Raw genomic sequence first — 21,607 nt, 5'->3', positions numbered from 1 at the left:
AACAATGTAAGGATAGGTATTTGAGAGCCTTCAGTTATTTCCTTGATTGAATTTGTGCAGTGACATTGCTTTAGTTTTAAAGAACAGACATCTAAAAGTAAAAATGTGCTTCTTACATGCTAGATTCTACAATCCTAAATGGATAGATCTAAAAATTTATAGGAAATTTGCGGTCATTTGCCTGTTATATTCTGGAGGTGTAAAAAACAGAGTGATTGTATTATCAATTGCTTTAATGATTTAAATGTTAGAATCTATCATTAACTTCATCTACTGATCCAAAACTTTTTTTTCTTTTGCATATATTGACAAATCTACCTGGATGTAGGGTTGTGGGTAAGAATTTTTTTTTTTTAGTATCTTAAGTGAAATTTAAATTTATGATTGGAAAAAAATCTTAGTACATAAACATTTCCTATAAATTTTTTTCCCATTAAGTGTGGTTGAATTCAAAGATGAAGAATTTGTCAAGAAAGCACTAGAGACAATGAACAAATATGATCTTAGTGGAAGACCGTTGAATATTAAGGAGGTAAGATTTATTGTATTTAAAATAATTTAAACACTTGAATAAAAGGACATGGCTTCTTTGGATTTTCATCTGGTAATGTTATTTATCTGATTACAACTTTTTTTAAAGCATAGATGCTTTATTAAAGTGTTATATAATTGATAACAGTTTTGCTTGTATGTGGTTTCTTATTTGCTTTTAAGCAATATCCTATGTATTTGATTTGTCACAAATTATTATAAGCAGAGGTGTATGATTCGTAAAAATTACAGGGTTCAGAAATTTAAAGAGGACAATGCTGACTTTGGTATAAACGCTTTCAGTTTTCAGATTGTGTTGTCAGATTTGAAAAATATTGTAGATATTCTTGTAGTTGATAAAGTTTACTTAGTGATTCAAATACCTTATAGATTTAAATAAAATTGATACTCACTTTTAATAAGTTTAACCTGAAACTATCTCTGATTAAAATTTAAGAAAAGTTATAAATCTATTAGTGAACTATATAACCAGAACTTATATAAATGCATGTTTAGATGCCTCCCCTAAAATGAAGATATTCACTTTGTGTGAAGCAGTGTAAATCTGTTGACAGAAGAATGATCAGAAGATAAAATGAAAAACTGTTTACAGTTAGCTGTTAAATTCACCTTGGAAATGGCTAGCTTGAAGAGAAGTCATTTTCATATCTCTCTTTAGTTCATATTGTTAATCTTACCTGGATAGTTTGATCACACACCACTTAGGCGTATATCCTTTTTAAAGTCTGTAATAAGAAACAACAGAAGGTATGACTTTGGGATGCTGAAGAGTTTCCACCAACATGGATACAAATCATTGTGGAACAGTACTGTCAGTCACAATTTAATGTATTATGGTATTGGTTTGAGTTCCAGCTCTATCATTTTCTAGCTGTGTGATGAGTTAACTGTAATAATAATTTTGACTGTTGTTATTGCTGCACAAGGTGGGAGTGTAACTTGGTCCTTGGTCTTGTGTTCCTGGAAATGAGATGAATAATAGCTTAAAATTAAAGGCCATGCTGCCAGCAAATAAAAGTATCCCCTATCTCTTTATTGGAGTCACCTTCTGAGTTTCTTTAATTCTGTTTGAGCCTAGGGGTTTTTCATTTTTGTTGTTGTTAGTATTTTGACTGAGAAGTAGAAAATTGGTAGAGGAAGTTTAGACTCTAGTAAGCTGTGCCATTTATTTGGTATTAAATAATTTTCATGCATAAGCCAGGACCAATTTGTCAGAAATGTGTTGATACCCTAATAATTTCCCATAAGGAAGTAACATTTGTAGAACAACCACCATGTAGGAAATTATAATTTTGAGAATTATGACTTGCTTTTTTATGATGTTTCCTATTCCTCTTCAAAAGACAAGTATTACAGGGAATTCTCAGGTGGTCCAGTGGTTAGGACTCTGTGTTCTCACTGCCAAGGGCTGGGGTTCAGTGCCTGGTCCAGGAACTAAGATCTCACAAACCTCACAGTGGGGCCAAAAAAAACGCACAAGTATTATAGGTTCTGTGTTTGTTTTGTTATTTTTTTAACTGGGAACAAAGCCCATTCTGTTTGTGTTCTTTTAAGTTTTAGCACATTGTAGATCTTGGTAATATTTCAGAGACCCTATAACAGATTTATGTGATCCAAGGTGACACAGAATACTTCTTATTTTTAACTTCTTAAAGAGAAGAATGATTGAGTTGGCCGAGCTAAATGATAAGGTGTTCTTTATTCAATTAACTTTTCTGGATTATTATCTCTAAAGGTTCCTTTCTTGAAATTATCTGATTTTCACATGGGTGGCTAGGATCATTGCTGAGAAATACTAGTTTGAGTCTAGGGAAAAGTATATTTCCAATGTTCACTAACAGATATTAGAATTACATTTTTAAATTTACTTAAATATGCTTAGTAGCAGTTATAAAATTATAGGCTCTCTCATAGCAATAGTAGACAGTGACAGACAGACTGACACCTAATGGGAACAGAGGACTAAAAACCATGCTGTAGTAGGTGGTTTTACATAAGTTGTATTTTATATATGTTTGATGGTATATATGTGTGTGATTTTGTGTGTATATGGGTTTATATGTATATCATACATAAAAATATAGCAATATGCTTTATTAATATTAAGATGTTAAGGAGAAACCGACTATCTTAATGGCTCATGAAGCATCTCCCCTGCTATGTCCTCCTCCTTCCACCATGGGTAACCACTATTCTCAGTTTTGTATTTGTGCAAGTTTTTGAAACCTTAGGCCTGAAACATTTATTTATTAACTTAAAAAGTTATGTAGCATTCTTCAGAACATTTCTTTGCTTTTTTATTTCTTCATCATGATGGAATACATTGAATGCCAGAATACCTTTATTCTTACATTCACTTCACCTTCTATTCTCTTAGCCTTCCTAGAAAGGCTAGGAAGGCTTTCTAGGCTTCCTTATTAAAGTCACCCAGCTTTCTTTTCATTAGAATTCCCTGACCAGGACCAGCAGAGTAGAATGTAGATGGTTACATGTATTGTAATCATTTGGTATTGCAGATAGTAGTAGTCTGTGTGTTTATGTGGTTTTTGTATTTTGTACTCTACTGAGATAAGTGAGGAGTATGTTTAAGCTTGCCTTTTTTTAGTTTTGTTTAAAGGCAGAATGTTTCTCTTAAAAGTTAATGAACTAAAGAAAACAAAACCAAACAATGTTTGGTACCATTCTTTACTTGGTACTTAGCCTTTCTTTATCTTCTTCTCTCCATCTCAAATTATAATCATTTTTGAGGTTGGAACGTGTATATAATTCTCTTTTGTTCAGGAATAAAATTTGCAGATTGTAACAGTTCCCCTCTACCCCAGTATTTCTGGGTTTTGTAATAGTTTGTTCTGCTATTGAAAGCTTTGAGGTAATATGAATTTGACATTGCTTTGGGTGTATAGTGGTGAGAATTCATCCCTGCATTTTGAAAAGGAAAGAGTCACAGTAAGTATTTGCCTCTTTGAGTTATTTGTATGTGTATGTGCCATATATTTGTATACCTGTGTGAGGACAAAATTAAACTAATTTCAAGTTCTTAAGTGACTTTAGTGATTGGAAAGAGGTATTTAATTGACATCCCTGGAGACTGAAATCTTTTGTCTGTCCACAGGTTTTTATGAGACTGGATTCTCTGGATGAGAAAAAGCTCACTCTTCAAGAGGGCCAGTAATTTGAGCAGTTTGGATAGCTGCTGTAGAATTTGAAGTTGTTATTTTAGTGGTACAGATTTACTGATGTATATAGTGGCATTTAACATTCACTGTGTGTTATAGGATCCTGATGGAGAAAATGCTCGTAGGGCATTGCAACGAACAGGAGGATCATTTCCAGGAGGACATGTACCCGATATGGGATCGGGATTGATGAATTTACCACCTTCCATTCTCAATAATCCAAACATTCCTCCTGAGGTTATCAGTAATTTGCAGGCTGGTAGACTTGGTTCCACAATTTTTGTTGCTAATGTAAGTTTAAGCTTTATTCTAAAATTTTGCCATTCAGATATTTAGTTTTAATCATGAGATTGTTAGATGAATGGGTTACAGGTTTATAAAACATTTTGCTTGTTTTTAACTAAAGTAAGCCAAACAGTAATTATCATAAACTCAAACCCAATTTGAGTCCATAAATACAAGGTTAGAGTATAAACACAAGTATTTAGGATTTTTAAAAATAGAACTGTGGAATTTATAAACAAACAGTTCTTGATATTATGTACTATTATTGAATGTAATTTTAGTCATATTGGTAAGTGGATTTCTTTCTTTAGATTTGATATTTGTGAATGTGCATGTTGTCGTTGGTTTGTCTTAAGCTTTTGAAAGTCAGTGATATCAATCATACTTTCTAAAATCTGAATTTCTGTCAGTAAAAATAGATGTGAAAGTTTCAAATGTACAAAACAGGACTGAGCAGCACTGAGAGGCTGTTTTTGAGAATTGAAAAAAATAAGGGTAAGGAACAACATAGATGTAGCTTACTGATCTTTAACAACTTAAGATGTTTCTATTTGATACTGTTGATACACTGTTTTACAAGAATTAGAATTCTTTATATTTTTGAGAATTTAGAAATGATTTGTATTAAGTGGGGAGAGGGGTTAATAGGTATGTAACTTTATATGATTTTATATTAAGCTTGACTTCAAAGTTGGTTGGAAGAAGCTAAAGGAAGTGTTCAGCATAGCTGGAACTGTAAAGCGGGCAGATATTAAAGAAGACAAAGATGGCAAGAGCAGAGGAATGGGCACAGTCACTTTTGAACAAGCAATTGAAGCAGTTCAAGCAATTTGTATCCTGATTTATACTTGAGCATTGTTTAATAAGGTTGAAGTTTGATACCATTTTGTGGGGATCATGGAATTTAAGGTTGCCTTACTTAGAAATGTGTATTAGAATTTTGTCTCCAGTGCATAAAACCTTTATTATGTCCAAGTACTAAAGTCACTCTTAAAACTTGAATTAGCCATATTATACAGCCCTAGTATTAACTTTTTCCTACTTTCTCTTCCTACTACAACTAATTGTATACATGTTGTCGACAGTAATGTATCTCATTGAACATTAACATAGTCACTTTAAATGATGCCTAGTTAGTTTTCTTTTCTCAGTGGTTGGATTAAAATATATTTTATTTATAAAATAAAACTATAAAGCAAAGAATTGAAGCTTTTTTTGAGTATGTGGAAGAGACTAATACAAATAAGTAAAATATTAAAAGATGTTGATTAAAATATTAGGGGTAGTTTGATGCTAAATGTGATTATTAAAGATGTGTTTGTGTTCAACTATAATTTCATAGTTGTCCTGACTGGCTTTCCTTGACTGAACCAACAGCTATGTTCAATGGGCAGTTTTTGTTTGATAGACCTATGCATGTGAAAATGGTGAGTTCCTGTGTATCACTTCAACTTTCCAACCTCAAATTTTACCTGCTTTCTTCTGTGTTACAGATCTTTTAAATTGTATATTAACCATATAATAAACTTTTTTGCAACTAGGATGACAAGTCTGTCCCTCATGAAGACTACCGTTCACACGACAGTAAAGCGCCACAGTTGCCGCGTAAGTGACGCTGCTCCTAGAGCAGTGCAGGCTGTCCTGTGCGAACAGGCCTGTTTCTGCGCTCGCATCCCTGCTGGCCCTCCTCCGTTTGATGTTTTGAGTTATGGAACTAGTTTGTCCTGATTGATTAGGAAGACTGAGGACATAAATATTTGCCACTTTTCTTTTCCTTTTTGTAGTTTTTCCTGATTATAAAAGCAGTATATACTAAAAAGTTTGTTAAGGTCTTATGTGGGTGGGGAGAAAGTCTTTGTAATTTTATTATCCGTAAATAACCTCCATTATAACATTTTTGTGAATTTCCTTCCAGTGTTTCCTTATATGTGTATTTTTTCTTTTACATATTTGAGAACTACCACATAAATAATTTTCTATTTTTTTTTGTTTAGCATTAGAATGTAAGCACTATTCCTTGTTATAAATTCTTTCTAAAATTTTTTTATTGGCTATTAACGTATCATATGGATGCTCCATAACTATTTCAGTGTTACCTATATTTTAGGTATGTTAACTTTTTTTCCTTTAATCACCAACAGAGTTTTCCCTTTTTCTTTTCTTTTTGTATACAAGTTTTTGGTATGTTTTTGGTTATTTCCTCAGGATAGATACCTTGAAGTAGATTTATAGGTTTTCAGGTGATCAGTGTTATCAAATTATTTTCCAAAGGATTATAAAACAGCAATATACTTAACATCTGTGTCTCAATGCTCCATCTTCAAAGTGAGGATGCTTATGGTACCTACTTTGTGGATTGGCATGAGTATTACGTGAGTTACTATATAATACATGTCAAGTGCGTAGAACAGCTCTGGTATAATGTAAGCACTCAGTAAATACTCTTATTCTTTTTGTTAACATTTTTCTGGTTATTATTAAAGTTTTTTTATCATAAACTTAATTTGGACAAATATAAAATCACTCATGTAGCTATCACAGACCATATTTGTTTTAGGTGATTTTTCTTTAAAATAACATTTTATAGATAAAGATTCTCCTCTTACCACCTCCCACTAGATAACTTTACCTAGAGGAAACAACTTATGGATACAGTGTTTATCATTTTATCTACATTTTAATAATTTGATTACACATTTATATATCCATAAATGTTATATGAAATTGTTTTGCTGGATTCAAAATTGGGTGTGAGTGAAATTATATTGTTCATATTCTGCAACTTGCTGTTTTTGGTTTAACATTGTTTTTGAGATTTCATGTATATTGAAAAATTGTAGCTCTAATCCTTTCACTTTAGTGGCTAATGCCACATTTTGTAAATATATGTGTGTGTGTATTTTAGGTTATTCTAATTTTTCTGTTATAAGAAACAATACTACTTTCAGGAGAATTTGTTCTCTTTCCCTGAAAATACTCTGTTCTCTCAACATTGGTAAAAGTGTCCGTGGTGTGTAGTGCTTAGGGGAAGATTTTTACCTATTAACTTTATTTACTACTATTTATATACTATTATTTACTATATTTACTGTTGCTTCTTGAGTCCATTGTGGTAATTTCTATTTTTCTGAGAATTTTACCATTTTTTTTCATTTTCAGATTTGTTGGCATAAAATAGTCTCTTTTAATTTGTGCCGCAGCTATAGTTCTGTCATTTTTAAATTCCAAAGGTTTGCAATTCCTCTGTTTTTCTTAGTCAGTTTTGCTTGGAGATTTGTCGATTTTATTAGTGCTTTTGAAGAAGTAAATTCCATTTTTTATATCTTAGTTTATGCTCTTAGTTTTATTTCCTTTTCTATTTCTTTGGGTTTAGTCTCTTAGTTTTGTCCTAACTCCTTAAGTTGAACGTATACTTCACTAATTTGTAGCCTCTTTTGTAATACAAGTAGTTATGACTATCAATTTGGCCACTATATACAAGTTGTGCTAGAGTGTCTTTATTGTGATTTAATTTTTATTAAATTACCATTATGATTTCTTCCTAAGTCATGTATTTTTGAATTTCCAAACGTATAGGTTTTTTCTTATTAATTTCTAACTTAGTGTGGCTGTAGATGTCTGTATGATTGTGATTCTTTGGAATTAACTAATTTGGGCTTTTTATTGTGGCCTAATACATTTTAGTAAATATTTCAGGTGTTCAGTATACTGTTCTGCGTGTGTTGTGTGTGTGTGCATGTGTAGTCGCTCTGTTGTGTCTGACTCTTTGTGACCCCCATGAACTGTAGCCCTCCAGGCTCCTCTATCCATGGAACTTTCCAGTCAAGAATACTGCTGTGTTTGCCATTTCCTATTCCAGAGGATCTTCCCGACCCAGGGATGGAAACTGCATCTCTTGGGTCTCCTGCATTGGCAAGCGAATTCTTTACCACTAGTGCCACCTGGAAAGCCCTGTGTCCATTAAGTCAAGTTTGTTAATCATTTAAATTACACCTTTGCTGGTAATTTTGTCTGCTTGTGCTATCAATTACTGAGATATATTTATGGTAAAATCCTATGCTATTAAGATGAATTTATCTGCTTTTTCTTATTTTTACTTAATGTCAAGGCTAATTTAGTAGATGCATACAAGTATAGAACTGATACATTTTCCTAGTGAGTCAAGATTTTATCATTGTAGAGTGATTTCATATTTAGTAACTGCCTCTACATCTTTTGTCTAATAGTAATGTAGATACAACAGCTTTGTTTTGTTTATTCACTTTATAGATTTATTTGGTTTAATTCCCATTATCTTAGTTTGTGTTTTATTAGTATTTTTTCTGCTTTGTACAAATATTTACTTTATATTTCTTTTTCTCCTATCTTTCCCTTTCAGTGGTTATCCTGAATATTTTAATATGCTGATATAAAGTCTGAAGTTAATAGGATTATTCTCAAAAGCCAAATGACCTTTGAGTGCTCTAATTTTAATCATTTTCCTACTGAATTACATGCTATTATTGCTTAATGTTTTAGTTATATATTTACTTTTTATCCAGTCCCACAAAATAGGCATTATTTGTACTTACTTATTATTTGCTTTCACAGATCATGGCACTATTATTTTGCCCCCTGAAACATATATTTTAAAAGCTCTTTCAATGAGTATCTGTTGTTAGTAAATTCTCTCAATTTTGATTCATCTATAAATGTCTTAGAAGATGAAGTTATATAGTTTAAGGTAGTTATTTTCCCTCAGCACTTTAAAAATATTCCAGTCTTCTGACTTCCATTATTGCTATTGAGTCAGCTATCAGCTGAATTGTCCTTTCTTTGTAGGTAAGCTGTGTTCTTCATGTAGCCGATTTTAAGATCTTTGTCTTTGACATATAGTTTTACTACATTGTGGGTGTGGATTATCCTTCATTGGGCTTTCACAATTGAGAATTCAGTTTTTTAAAATAAATTCTGGAAAATTCTCAGCTTAACATGTCTTTGAATATTGCCTGTTCTCCCTTTGTAGGGCAGTCCTTTTCTGCCCTTCCTTATCGCTCAGGGTGTCATCTTTTAAGATCCTGCTGTAAAGTAAGGGCTTTCAATTTTCTTTTCCACCATTAGAACTCTTCAATTTATTTAGATTAAAAATAATCCTTTATTATATTCATATTTATATCTATTCTTTTCAAGATTTATGGTTTTATGTACTCTTCTACTGAGATGTAGTATGAATTCATAGACTTTGACAGAATCAGTTTGATGTTTTAAGTTAATTATTTTTAATGTGTTTATTCTTCCCTTTCTCCTCCACTTCCACTTCCTTTGCTGAAATTATTGTAACTTGGCAAGTGGAGGCTTCTTCATTTCTTATGCCTCTGATATTCTTACTTTCTGCTAAGAATGGAATTTCCCAGATCCATGATTTTTCTTTTCCTGAGATATGAAATTGGCCTACTTTCAAAGACTCCTGGTTCCTTTCAGTGAAGAATGGTATCAGAGATGAAAATAAGAGTGTTATGTGTAGACATGAGCATTGTTGATGGTTAAGTGTGCTATTGCTTTGAACCATTTTTAGGGACTGAACTGAAAAAAGTTATTTCTTTTATCAGGTCACACTGATCTTTCCAACTTAACACAACATGCTTCTGTACTGTAAAAAAAAAAAAGTATATAATATATGGTTTTCTCAACCCTTAGCACTTACTAATTGCTCCATTGACTAGCAGGAACTTTAAAACCAAACTCAGAGTTAGTAGAGTAAAACAGTTCCCACTGTCTTTAAGGTCATCAGATTATCTTCTTAGAGTCTATTTTCAGTGAACTTAAGTAGTTTAAGAGAAGTAAAAAGAATACTGGATTTAGAGACAGAAAACTTGAATTCTAGTGTTAGCTTAATCACATAGCATTTTGCAGGTAACTTAAGGTCTCAAAAATTACCTCATCTATGCATAACAGATACGAAAACACTTAAGATACCATATAATTATGTCAATGATAAAACTAGGTAATATAGCATTCGCTTTATTCAATATTATGTTTACTTGGTTGTTGACTTTTTAGTTTCTTCTGAACCATCTAAAAGTAATTCCTAGATTTTAAGAGGGTCTACAGATTCAGTACCTACATATTTTAGATATGTAGGTCATTTATAAAGTGATTCAGAATGCTCTTAGAATTTCATTACTCTTTTTCATTATGCATTTGACTGTGATATAAGATGAACCTGCTTCATAAAACACTTTTCTTTAATAAATGATATTATAGTAAGGCCTCAGTGTGCTACATTTCAATGAAAACAAGAACTGGTGCTCTTATTTACAAATTTTCAAACTTTTAGAAATACTACTACAAGCATATAGCTGTAAAATTTTCAGTGGCAGTTAGTTGATCAAATATAAATTGATAATAACATCCTTATTTGTGTTTTAGGTGGTCTTGGAGGCATTGGAATGGGACTTGGTCCAGGTGGACAACCTATTAGTGCCAGCCAGTTGAACATAGGTGGTGTAATGGGAAATTTAGGTCCAAGTGGTAAGTATTCTAACCTTATTATTTTGTTTTAAATGATACATTTGCTAGATTGTAAAGCTTATACTTACTAGTTTGTAATAATCTTGAAAGAACTCTAGTTTATAATTGAATATTTAAGATGTTACTTTAGTCTGAAAAAGGAATGAAACCTTGAGAGCAGAGAATATGAAAGAGATTGGGCAAAGATCAGGAGGCTTCCTCTGAGGCCAGCCATGTTACAGTTAGCCTTTTAGCACTGTGGATTTTGAACTGTCAAAGGAGAATATTCATTGTCTGTGCCTTGTATATTATGGATATACTTTCTTTGTGGAATGGGTGAAATACTACCATATTGTAAGCAATTTAAATTTGAATAGTTGGGAAGGTAGCTTTTCAGATAGCTGTTTGGTTCTTCACCTAGAGTAATCTACAGTTTATCTTTGAAAATTAAGTTTTAAGCTTTTTGGTTTCAGAACCCTTTTATACTTTTAAAATTTGAGGACTCCTAAGTGCTTTTGTGTATGTGGTTATATTTGTCGGTATTTACTTATTAGAGATTAAAAATTAGAACTTAAAAATTTGCATATTAAAATAATAATAAACTTATTATGTGTTAACATAAATGTAGTTTTTAAGGAAACAAAAATTAGAAGAGTGATATTTCACCTTTTTTTGCATCTCTTTAATGTTTGGCTTAATGCAAGATAATCATGTTCTTATATTTGCTTCTGAATCAGTTCATTACAATACCATCTATTGTGTAGTTTCTGGAAAATTCCACATATACTTAGGGGAAAGTGAGAGTAAAACAGTCAATATCTTAGTATTATTTGAATAGTAAAATAGTTTTGATCTATTGAACCCTCAAAGATCCCCATACCATATTTTGAGAATTGCTATTTTAATTAATGAACTGATAAATGCTCTCTGGTTCCTGTTTTTGTTGAGGTGCATAGCTACAGTTTAAATTGTGAGGATAGTTAAAATAATCATTTTCATCTAAACGGGTGGAAATTTTCTCCCTTACTCTTAGGCCTTCTGCCCTCCTAAACACATACTATTTTTATTCTTTAATTTTTTACTGCTCCCTTAGCTGCCATGTTTAAAGGAGACCTGATTTCTCAATCTGGTGTAGTGATATTTGTGTGTGTGAGCTGAAAAAATAATGAACTCTTGCCCAATCCTAGATATCCTCTAACCGAATGTGAGCATGACCAGTGAATTTTGTTTTCTTGACTAATGAATATTCACAGAGGCCTTTTTAAAGACTCTTGATTAGACAACTGCTGTGGCATAGCACTTAAACCATCCTGCCCGTGCCCAGCTGCTTCTCTAGCGTTCCACTGTGACTAGACCAGTGTTACATCTATTGTGCTCTTGCATTATATCATTCTTTAGTCATTAAAATAAAGTTTATCGAAAGTAAATATTGTGTATTTCATTTGAGGTATGGGAATGGATGGTCCAGGTTTTGGAGGAATGAATAGAATTGGAGGAGGTATGTATAAGTATTTGTTTCTTTTTTTTTTTTGTATGTACCCATCACCATGTTGAGTGAATTAGAAATATGTTGAGAATTCTAAGGAAAACAAAGCATGATTTACTATTGGCTCACATCCTAAAGGCTGTGAGCAGAAATTGAGCCTGGTACATACTTAAGGGCTATGGAAGGTGATGTGTTAAGAAGCGGTTGCACAAGGGTAGGGTAGGTGAAGGGTTTACTGATGAGACTTAACATTTACAAAATGCACCGTTCAGCTATACAACTGACAGTCACATCTCAAACTTAATCTTTATTTCATAGGAATTGGGTTTGGTGGTCTGGAAGCAATGAATAGCATGGGAGGATTTGGAGGAGTTGGTCGAATGGGAGGTAGGTAAATGTGTATAGTGGGATATGTGTGGTACATTTCATTTTCCTTCTTATTAAAAATGTCCCCCCTTTACTTAGGGATGGATACCATAGAATTTTCAGAGGATGTATGGGCACTAGGGGATAAGGACAGATATAGCAGGACTGGGATATATGTGGCATAGAAAGTAGGTTGGGTGAATCACGGACTTTCTATATTGTGACTTTTGCTGTCTTTACAGTATAGTTTCATAATTTCCTAAATAGATTACTGTTTATTGATAATACTTGAAAAAGGGTTAATTTGTTGCATAATCTTTTCAGAGCTATACCGTGGTGCGATGACTAGTAGCATGGAGAGAGATTTTGGACGTGGTGATATTGGAATAAATCGAGGCTTTGGAGATTCCTTTGGTAGACTTGGTAGGGCTGGCTGTTTACTTTTCCTTTTCTTTGCAGGTTATATTTTTAGAATTTGGCTCTCTTTTTTATGAAAAAGTAGACATTTAAAATGTTTCATGCAGTTTATTACTTGAAGAAAAATACTTTAGAGATTTTAACGTACTAGCTCTCTTTTTCAGTTACGTATCTGAACCCTATTTCTAGAATTTGTATTTTTCAGTTTTTATACATCTTCTGAGAGCATAGTACTTTGGGAATTTTAAAGTATGATTATTAATTAGTTATTATCTTTCCATCCTTGTTTAGGCAGTGCAATGATTGGAGGGTTTGCAGGAAGAATAGGAGCTTCTAACATGGGTCCAATAGGATCTGGAATAAGTAGGTTTAAATTTTACTAGAATTTTATAGTAATATTTGAGTACTTGCAAAAAACTTTGCAAGAGTAGTTATTGTAGTATAGTAATACTTTGTTCTTAAATGTTACTATGACTTGTAATTTAGAGAAACTTTGATAGTTATTGAGCTTTACTGTTTGAAATTTCTAAACTAACTTTGAATTTTACTTCTTTGACATTTCTAAACACCAGCATATGTGTTTAATGTCACCCAATTCAAGAACATTTATTCCAACTAATGAATCTGGGGATTTTTCTAGTCATGTGTCAGGAACAACATTAGCTTTAGCATCAATTTTGTTTCCTTGCTTATATTAGAGACTAGCTTATTTCATCTGTGAACAGCTTGTGTCTTCTGGTAAACACGGGTGAATTGCCTCAGATCTAACCCTTCTTGAGACCTCCTGAGTTTGAGGGCAAGATTGAAAGAGATGCTTATTTCCTCGCCTCTTAAATCTTTCCATGATAGAATCAAGAGTACCATTGTTGCAACCCTAGAGAATTCTAAATTTCTTCCCTCTGTTTCCACTACTACATATTAGAACTTATATTAAGCCTTAACACAAGGCTTATAATTTTGACTCCTGCTGAACCATGTCTGTTGTGAGCTCTCCATACTTTATTGACTTCCTTTAATTGATTGAAATCTCACAAATAGGAAACACAGTCTACTTGAACTGTTCTAAGAGTGAGGTTAAAAAAAAAAAATCTTGTCGGTGGAAGATACTTACTCCATTGTACCTTGCTTCTCATTTTATTCTTTTCAACATCTTTTGTCAACCTTGGCCATTTCCCTGTTAAATATAATATCCCTATCTTCCTTTTTCACCTCAGTGTTTATACTTCTGTTCCCCTAATTTTATATTTGTTATTAACAGAAAACCAATTTGAGGGTGATGTTAGTTTTTAGAATGGGGATACTAGAATAGCTATGAGAAACAAGGATACATTTGAGAAAGAGTAGAATTGGAATAAAGAGGATTCAACTTGAATATAGCAATCAAGTGGGTATGAGATACAAGCTAGATTCTCAGGCTCTGGCTAAAGGGATGTGATTGTGTTTTTTGTTATCTCTACAAGTTCTGTATAACATAGAGACTAAAAGTTAGGTTCTTTGGTTATTGGAAATTGAATTGATATGAAAGGAGAAATTATATGTGAGACAAGATACTGAGATGAAAGGTAAGCTAGGGAAAGAATATTATGTAGGACAGTATGATGAGAGCAGCAGTTGATGTGTGAGTTGTAATTATTTGAATTTATCCCATATGTCTTTGTTCTAATAATTACTAAACTTGGTAATATTAGAAAATGAAAATGAGGGTAAAAACTACTATAACATTAATGAATAAAGTATTAACAATTGGTATAAAATTTATATTACTTATGTTTTATGATATGAATATAACTTTATAGAAGTGTATGTCTAATGTAGTTATACAGCGGCTAGAATAAACTGATTGAGTTAGCCATTAACATTCAACTAACCTAATATATACCAAATTAAAATTTGTTCCTTGGAAGATTGTTATATCATGTGTATGAAAATAATTTTATGTTTATATATTGTCTAATCACATAAATAAATTAATTTTTATCTCCCTTTCTTTCTCAAAAATGATTCTCTCCCTCCTCTTTCTCTCCTTCTTCTTCCTTCTCCTTTTCCTTCTGCTTTTAAAACAAAAACACCAAACTCCCAAATCCTCCCTTCCCTTCTTGAAAATCCAGGTGGTGGAATGGGTGGCATGAACAGTGTGACTGGAGGAATGGGGATGGGACTGGATCGGATGAGTTCCAGCTTTGATAGAATGGGACCAGGTATAGGAGCTATACTGGAGAGAAGCATCGATATGGATCGAGGATTTTTATCGGGTCCGATGGGAAGCGGAATGAGAGACAGAATAGGCTCCAAAGGCAACCAGATATTTGTCAGAAATGTAAGCAACTAAATGTAAAGGATACTTAAAATTAATTTTTTCCTTGTATATCTGTTACTAATACCTTTTTTCATTCTAGCTGCCTTTTGACTTGACTTGGCAGAAACTAAAAGAGAAATTCAGTCAGTGTGGTAAGTATGCCAAACTGTAGATACATTGATATTGACTATGGAGGAAAAATTGATTTTAAACTTTTAAATACTGCTTAAAGCACTACCTTTCCAGATGCTTATTCCTGGGTTAATTCCACTTCAAAGAAATGAATTATTTTGCTATCCTCTGACATAACAGCAGTGCATATTGGTACTAAATAACAAGATTTAGAGTAGAGTTTGTCATTGAGTAGAGTCTTTGTGGATAAAGAAGGTGCATATTGTATTACCTGATTTTTAAATGGTTAATATATCATCATTGGTTGCATTTAAAAGAATTTTTTTTTCCTGTTGGAAATACTGACGAGTGGTATTTTTTTTGTTTATGATGTAGTGCAGTGCATTGTCAGTATGACCCAATGAAATCCTGACTTCTAAGTGATATGGAGTTAATAGATGAGACCCATTCTGCACACTCTTGTCACTTGTACAACTCAAGTAGCTTAGGTGGTAGGTAGCATAGAACCCACTGTCTTACTTTGTAGGAGTAAGAAGATCTGCCAGAATGAGTAAGCAGCAGCTAGCCATGAATCCCATAGACTACAGGGAAGTGAACATATCAAGGCCTTAGTGACATGTATCAAATGAGGGAGCAGTGGCAGCAAGTATAGATAACCCCTGCTATTGTAGTTTCAGTGAAAAAAAAAAATCTCCAAATATCATATGATTAGGTAGAAGTGAAACAAGATAAAGAACAAATGGGACAAATAGTGACATTAATGGAAATGTGACCAATATTGAATTGACTCTTCTTTGTCATATGTAGGCAAATTTCCTTTCGAGATCAGACATTGTAGCACGTTTAGGGTCTTTGGTGGGCTTCTATAGTTGCTACTGGCATTGTTTTGACAGGAGGACATCATCGACTCAAAAACATGTTTTAAAAGGAAAAACCTAGTACCTAAATCTACACTTTAAAAATCTGTACAACATTTTAGCTAATAAAATAAAGTGGTTAACTTTGTTATTTTAGCTCTAGTCTTAACGTACCTTGTTGATCAGTCTGTTTTATGTCATGAAAGTAATAATATTTTTTTGTTTTCTCAATTGTAAAAGCGTCTGACTTTTAGATTTATATTAAGGTAATATAAGTAATTTCCTACTGTTTTCCTATTTTAAACTTGAACTTACATTAGTGGAAAGGAAAATAAGTTATGGTAATATAGAATTAAGTGTCCAGCTATTGACAACTATGGAAATTATTTATTTGGCTTGTATGAACTGAACAGTTTTCTGCCACTTCACTTTATTTATTTACTTTTAAATCTTAAGAATTTTTCTTTCTTAGAATGAGAAGTTTGTTTTTAATCTGCTCCAAGCCTTTAGTGGCCCTTTTCGTAGTGTAAGTCAATGTTTTGCTTTTTTTTAACCCCCTGGGCCCAAGGTAAGTTAAGTATATTCTCTTGGTTACTTAGTAAGAGTCTAGTGGTACTCCATGCTCTCTGCTAAAATAGTAACTGTCAGCAAATGACCCATCAGCAAGCCCTCTGATCATTAAATGTCTATAGTATTTAATTTTCCTTAATGGGGCAGTTACAAAGGCTGAAGAAATGTAGTATGAGTTATATAACCGTCAGTACAGCATTTCCTCAGCAGATATAATACAGGGAAAAAAATCTATTCTGATCTCCAAATATAACAAGATGAGAAGTTAAGTGAGAATAGTAAAGTAGATCTTCCTTTATTCTGCTCAGTGTAATTCCTCAGAATATGCATTTTTAAGAAGGCAGAGTATAATATAAGTGAACCAGTTAGAGTTGGATCCCACATTGGTTTAGGTTATGCTGGTGCTGCTGCTGCTAAGTCGCTTCAGTCGTGTCCGACTCTGTGCAACCCCATAGACGGCAGCCCACCAGGCTCCCCCGTCCCTGGGATTCTCCAGGCAAGAATACTGGAGTGGGTTGCCATTTCCTTCTCCAATGCATGAAGTGAAAAGTGAAAGTGAAGTCGCTCAGTCGTATCCGACTTAGTGACCCCATGGACTGCAGCCTACCAGGCTCCTCCGTCCATGGGATTTTCCAGGCAAGAGTACTGGAGTGGGGTGCCATTGCCTTCTCTGTAGGTTATGCTAACAAGGTCAAATAGGCATAGCCTATCAAACTTGGTATAGCCTGTACCCTTTAACTGCACTCAGTGGTCTAGTATGATGTAGGATCATAGCATTGCAGTGCAGGGAAAGCCCATCTTAACCATTCCTGCTCTAAACTGTAACAAATATAACATTGCTCTACAGGTTTCCATATCAATTAGAAGATCTGTTAACTACACAGAAAATGGAGACTTGTGGTAGATTTTATTTGCTAAAACATATGCTGCTTCCCTTGTGGCTCAGCTGGTAAAGAATCCGCCTACAATGCAGGAGACCTGGGTTCGATCCCTGGGTTAGGAAGATCCCCTGGAGAAGGGAAAGGCTACCCACTCCAGTTTTCTGGCCTGGAGAATTCCATGGATTGTCGGACATGACTGAGCAGCTTTCACATGCTGCATCAAGCATGACTTGGTGTACTCAAGATTAACATAACAGTAAAAATAATGCAGTAAGAGTAGAAACACAATATGAAGAACATTCACAGATAATCACTTTGTATTGTTTGTAAAGAAACACTAAAACTGTTTTTTGTCTCCTATTTCGTAATTATAGTTTTTTGTAGAATATCTTGATTTTGAATTTTTTCTCTTATGGTTATGTTACAGCTATACTTTGGAAGTAGATTTTATTAACTATTTAAATATACTTTAACTTGGCCTGTTTTTGGGTATGCTTTTCCATCATTTTCCAGAGTATACCTCACAAGGTTATATAAATAAAGTTAAATAAAGTTAAATAAAGTAGAAAGGTTTCTTTTATTGCAAGGAAGTCATTTTTGTAGTGTATGTAACAGCAATATCTTTGATCATTGTAATACTGATTTCTCATTTCATACTCTTTTGTCCTATTTGTTGTTGTTCTGTAGCTCAATTGTGTCTGACTCTTTGCAGCCCCATGGACTGCAGCTTGCCAGGCTTCCCTGTCCTTCACCGTCTCCTGGAGCTTGCTCAAACTCGTGTCCATTGAGTCAGTGATGCCATCCAACCATCTCGTCCTCTGTCATCCCTTTCTCCTCCTGTCTCAGTCTTTCCCAGCATCAGGGTCTTATTTAAATGTGTCGGCTCTTCACATCAGATGGTCAGAATATTGAAGCTTCAGCTTCAATATCAGCCCTTCCAGTGAATATGAAGGGTTGATTTCCTTTAGGATTGACTGATTTGATCTCCTTGCAGTCCAAGGGACTCTCAAGGGTCTTTTTCAGCATCATAGTTCTAATTCTAAAGCATCAGTTTGTCCTATACTGTTGCTGAAATAGCAGTACTATTTTATTTTTCTTGAAATTACCTAAGATCAGTAGATTTTTAAGTCATTTAGGAGTCCTCAGAGCATGGAAAAAGCCAGGGAAATCTGATATTAATCACTTAAAGCTAAATTTTTTCTCCTCATTTATTTTTAGAAAATATCTCTATTGGTGTTTTTATGGAATTAAGAAGAAACTTGGATAACAGAACTTTCTGTTTCTGTTAGGAGCTTTTTAGGGCAGTCTAACCGTGAAACAAGTATCTATAAGTCACTTTCTCTATAAGCCTGAGTGTCCAGAATATAAGAAAATTCATTTATCTTAGGTGATAGACTTTGTCAGCTAGAACAGCCTTGTGATCATTGTGAAGTCAGGAATTTGGGGGTCTGAATCATGATTCCTAAACAGAGGGAAAATTTAAGAGGAAATAATGGAGAAACTTGTCCTTGGAGATTAACAGATTTTTGCAAGAGATAATTACATATTTTCCTTTGAAGTTACGAAGATTTCTTGCTTGAATGAACCTCAGTATTGCTGTTAAATCTATGGTAGGATACTTACGTTAAGAAAAACTCTAAATTTTTAGGTAAATTTAGAATAATGAAGAACCTTTAACCTTAAAAGCTCTTGAGTGTTCTCCGCAGTCCTCTTCAAAATCACTGAAAAATGCTGCCATTTACTAAGGTGTGCTTCTTTAATTAAACTTGCTTGTTTTCATGTCCCAGCATTTGAGATACTAAGAGGACTCTGGAAATTGCTCTGCATTTATCTTTAAAGCTTTTTTAAAAATATAGTTTTTTATTTCATTTTATGATATAAAGTGTTTCATTTTATGATATTTATTAGAAAATATGATTTCTGTGTATGTTTTTTACTTTTTCTTCCAATTTCATTGAGATATAATTGACATACAGCACTGTATAAGTTTAAGGTGTACAAGCATAAATGGTTTGACTTACACATGTAAAATGATTATTACAAGAAGCTCAGTGAACACCCATCATCTCATAGAAACAAAGAAACAGAAAACAAATTTTCCTTGGGATTTAGGATTTTTTCTGAGGATTTTTTCTTAACAGTTTTCATATATAGCATATAGTAGTGTTGATTATATTTATCATGTTGTACATTACATCTGTAGTACTTATTTATCTTATAACTGGAAGTTTATACCTTTTGACTGCCTTCTTCTAATTCCCCCTCTTCAGCCCTGTTCCTGCCTCTGACAACTACAAATCTGACCTCTTTTTTTTTTTTTTACTGAGTTTGTTTCTTTGCTTTTGAAGTATAATTAATCTACAACCCTATGTTAGTTCCTGTTACACAACCTAGTTACTTGATATTTCCCTACTTTTTAGATGATCATCTCAATAAAGTCTAGTTGTAATATATCACCATAAAAAGATGCTAGTTATTGACTATGTTTCCCACATAGTATGTTTCATACCCGTCATTCATTTATTTTGTGATTGGAAGTTTGTATTCTTAATCTTCCACTCAGACAGCCTTACCTGTTGTTCTCTGTACAGCTGTTTCTGTTTTATTTGTTTTTTAGATTCCATACATAAATGAAATTATACAATATTTATCTTTCTATGTCTGACTTATTTCACTTAGCATAATAACCTCTAGGTCCATCCATGTTGTTGCAAATGGCAAGATTACATTCTTTTTTTATGGTGTTTTTAGTTTGTTTCCATATCTTGGCTGTTGTAAATAATGCTGCCATGAACAAAGGGGTGCATATATCTTTCTTAATTAGAGTTTTTGTTTTCTTCAGATAAATACCCAAGAGTGGAATTGCTGGATCATATAGTATTACTATTTTTAATTTCTTGAAGAATCTCCCTAGTGTTTTCTGTAGTGGCAACAACAATTTACATTCCTACTAATGGTGCACAGGGGTGGTTTGGTTTTTACCAGTTTTAGGTTGAAAACTGTTTGGATCAACTTTAACCATTGTAATATAATTTCTCTGGAAATTAGTCTGTTTTAGAACTTTTAGAAGGGCCTTCCCTGGTGGCCTAGTGGTAAAGAATCCCCTGCCAATGCAGGGGACAAGAGTTCAATCCCTGGGTCAGGAAGATCCCCTGGAGAAGGAAATGGCAACCCACTCAGGATAATTGCCTGGGAAAACCATGGACAGAGGAGCTGGGTGGGTTATAGTCAATGGGATCACAAAGAGTTAGATGTGACTTAGTGACTAAACAACAAATAACTTTTAGAACACAGTTAAGGAGAAGGCTTCCCTTCTGGCTCAGACAGTAAAGTGTCTGCCTGCAATATGGGAGACCCAGGTTCGATCCCTGGGTCAGGAAGATCCTCTGGAGAAGGAAATGGCAACCCACTCCAGTACGCTTGCCTGGAAAATCCCATGGACGGAGGACACTAGTATGCTACAGTCCATGGGGTTGCAAAGAGTCAGACATGACTGAGCGACTTCAGTTTCCTTTCCAATTTCCTTTAAGGAGAAGGCAATGGCACCCCACTCCAGTACTCTTGCCTGGAAAATCCCATGGACAGAGGAGCCTGGTAGGCTGCAGCCCATGGGGTCGCTAAGAGTTGGACACAACTGAGCGACTTCACTTTCACTTTTCACTTTCATGCATTGGAGAAGGAAATGGCAACCCACAGTGTTCTTGCCTGGAGAATCCCAGGGACGGGGGAGCCTGGTGGGCTGCTGTCTATGGGGTCGCACAGAGTCGGACACGACTGAAGTGACTTAGCAGCAGCAGCAGCAGATGAGTAACTATCGGTTTAAAAAAAAAATGCAGTAATGGGGCAAGGTGGTGATGGATGAATAAATAAAAGTAAAAAATAGTCCAGGATGTTGTAGAAATCATTCAGATGAAACTTCAAACAGGAAAAAAGTCTTAACTCATGCACTCAGATTAAAAATTCATCCCATCATGTGGAAAGGGCTTATGCAATTTTTTGATAAGCCCTTTTTTTTTACCTTCCTCCCTTTTCCTTTTTTTTCCCTCCCTTTATAGAACTAAATATGTCTGGCTCTTTGATTTTATTGCCAGACTAAAGTT

General features: G+C 33.8%; 1 protein-coding gene across 2 annotated transcripts in view; it reads left to right on the top strand.

Moving 5' to 3' along the window:
* The window catches only part of MYEF2 (myelin expression factor 2), a 31,138-nt gene that overhangs the window by 8,169 nt on the left and 1,362 nt on the right, over nt 1-21,607 (top strand). Inside the window, exons 4-16 of one of the 2 annotated variants that reach the window (XM_005892139.3) lie at nt 329-336; nt 439-532; nt 3,828-4,019; nt 4,692-4,845; nt 5,391-5,440; nt 5,555-5,618; nt 10,422-10,523; nt 11,950-12,000; nt 12,307-12,375; nt 12,679-12,777; nt 13,063-13,134; nt 14,880-15,088; nt 15,168-15,219. In XM_005892139.3, coding sequence (XP_005892201.2) covers nt 329-336; nt 439-532; nt 3,828-4,019; nt 4,692-4,845; nt 5,391-5,440; nt 5,555-5,618; nt 10,422-10,523; nt 11,950-12,000; nt 12,307-12,375; nt 12,679-12,777; nt 13,063-13,134; nt 14,880-15,088; nt 15,168-15,219 — 1,216 coding nt within the window. The remainder of the gene's footprint in view (nt 1-328; nt 337-438; nt 533-3,827; nt 4,020-4,691; nt 4,846-5,390; nt 5,441-5,554; nt 5,619-10,421; nt 10,524-11,949; nt 12,001-12,306; nt 12,376-12,678; nt 12,778-13,062; nt 13,135-14,879; nt 15,089-15,167; nt 15,220-21,607) is intronic. The other variant, XM_070377860.1, reaches the window with a different exon arrangement.

Source organism: Bos mutus, chromosome 10 (genome assembly GCF_027580195.1).
Source record: "Bos mutus isolate GX-2022 chromosome 10, NWIPB_WYAK_1.1, whole genome shotgun sequence".
Taxonomy (NCBI): Eukaryota; Metazoa; Chordata; class Mammalia; order Artiodactyla; family Bovidae; genus Bos; species Bos mutus.
The sequence above is the reverse complement of the archived record's forward strand: the minus strand, read 5'-3'. Positions and strand labels throughout refer to the sequence as shown.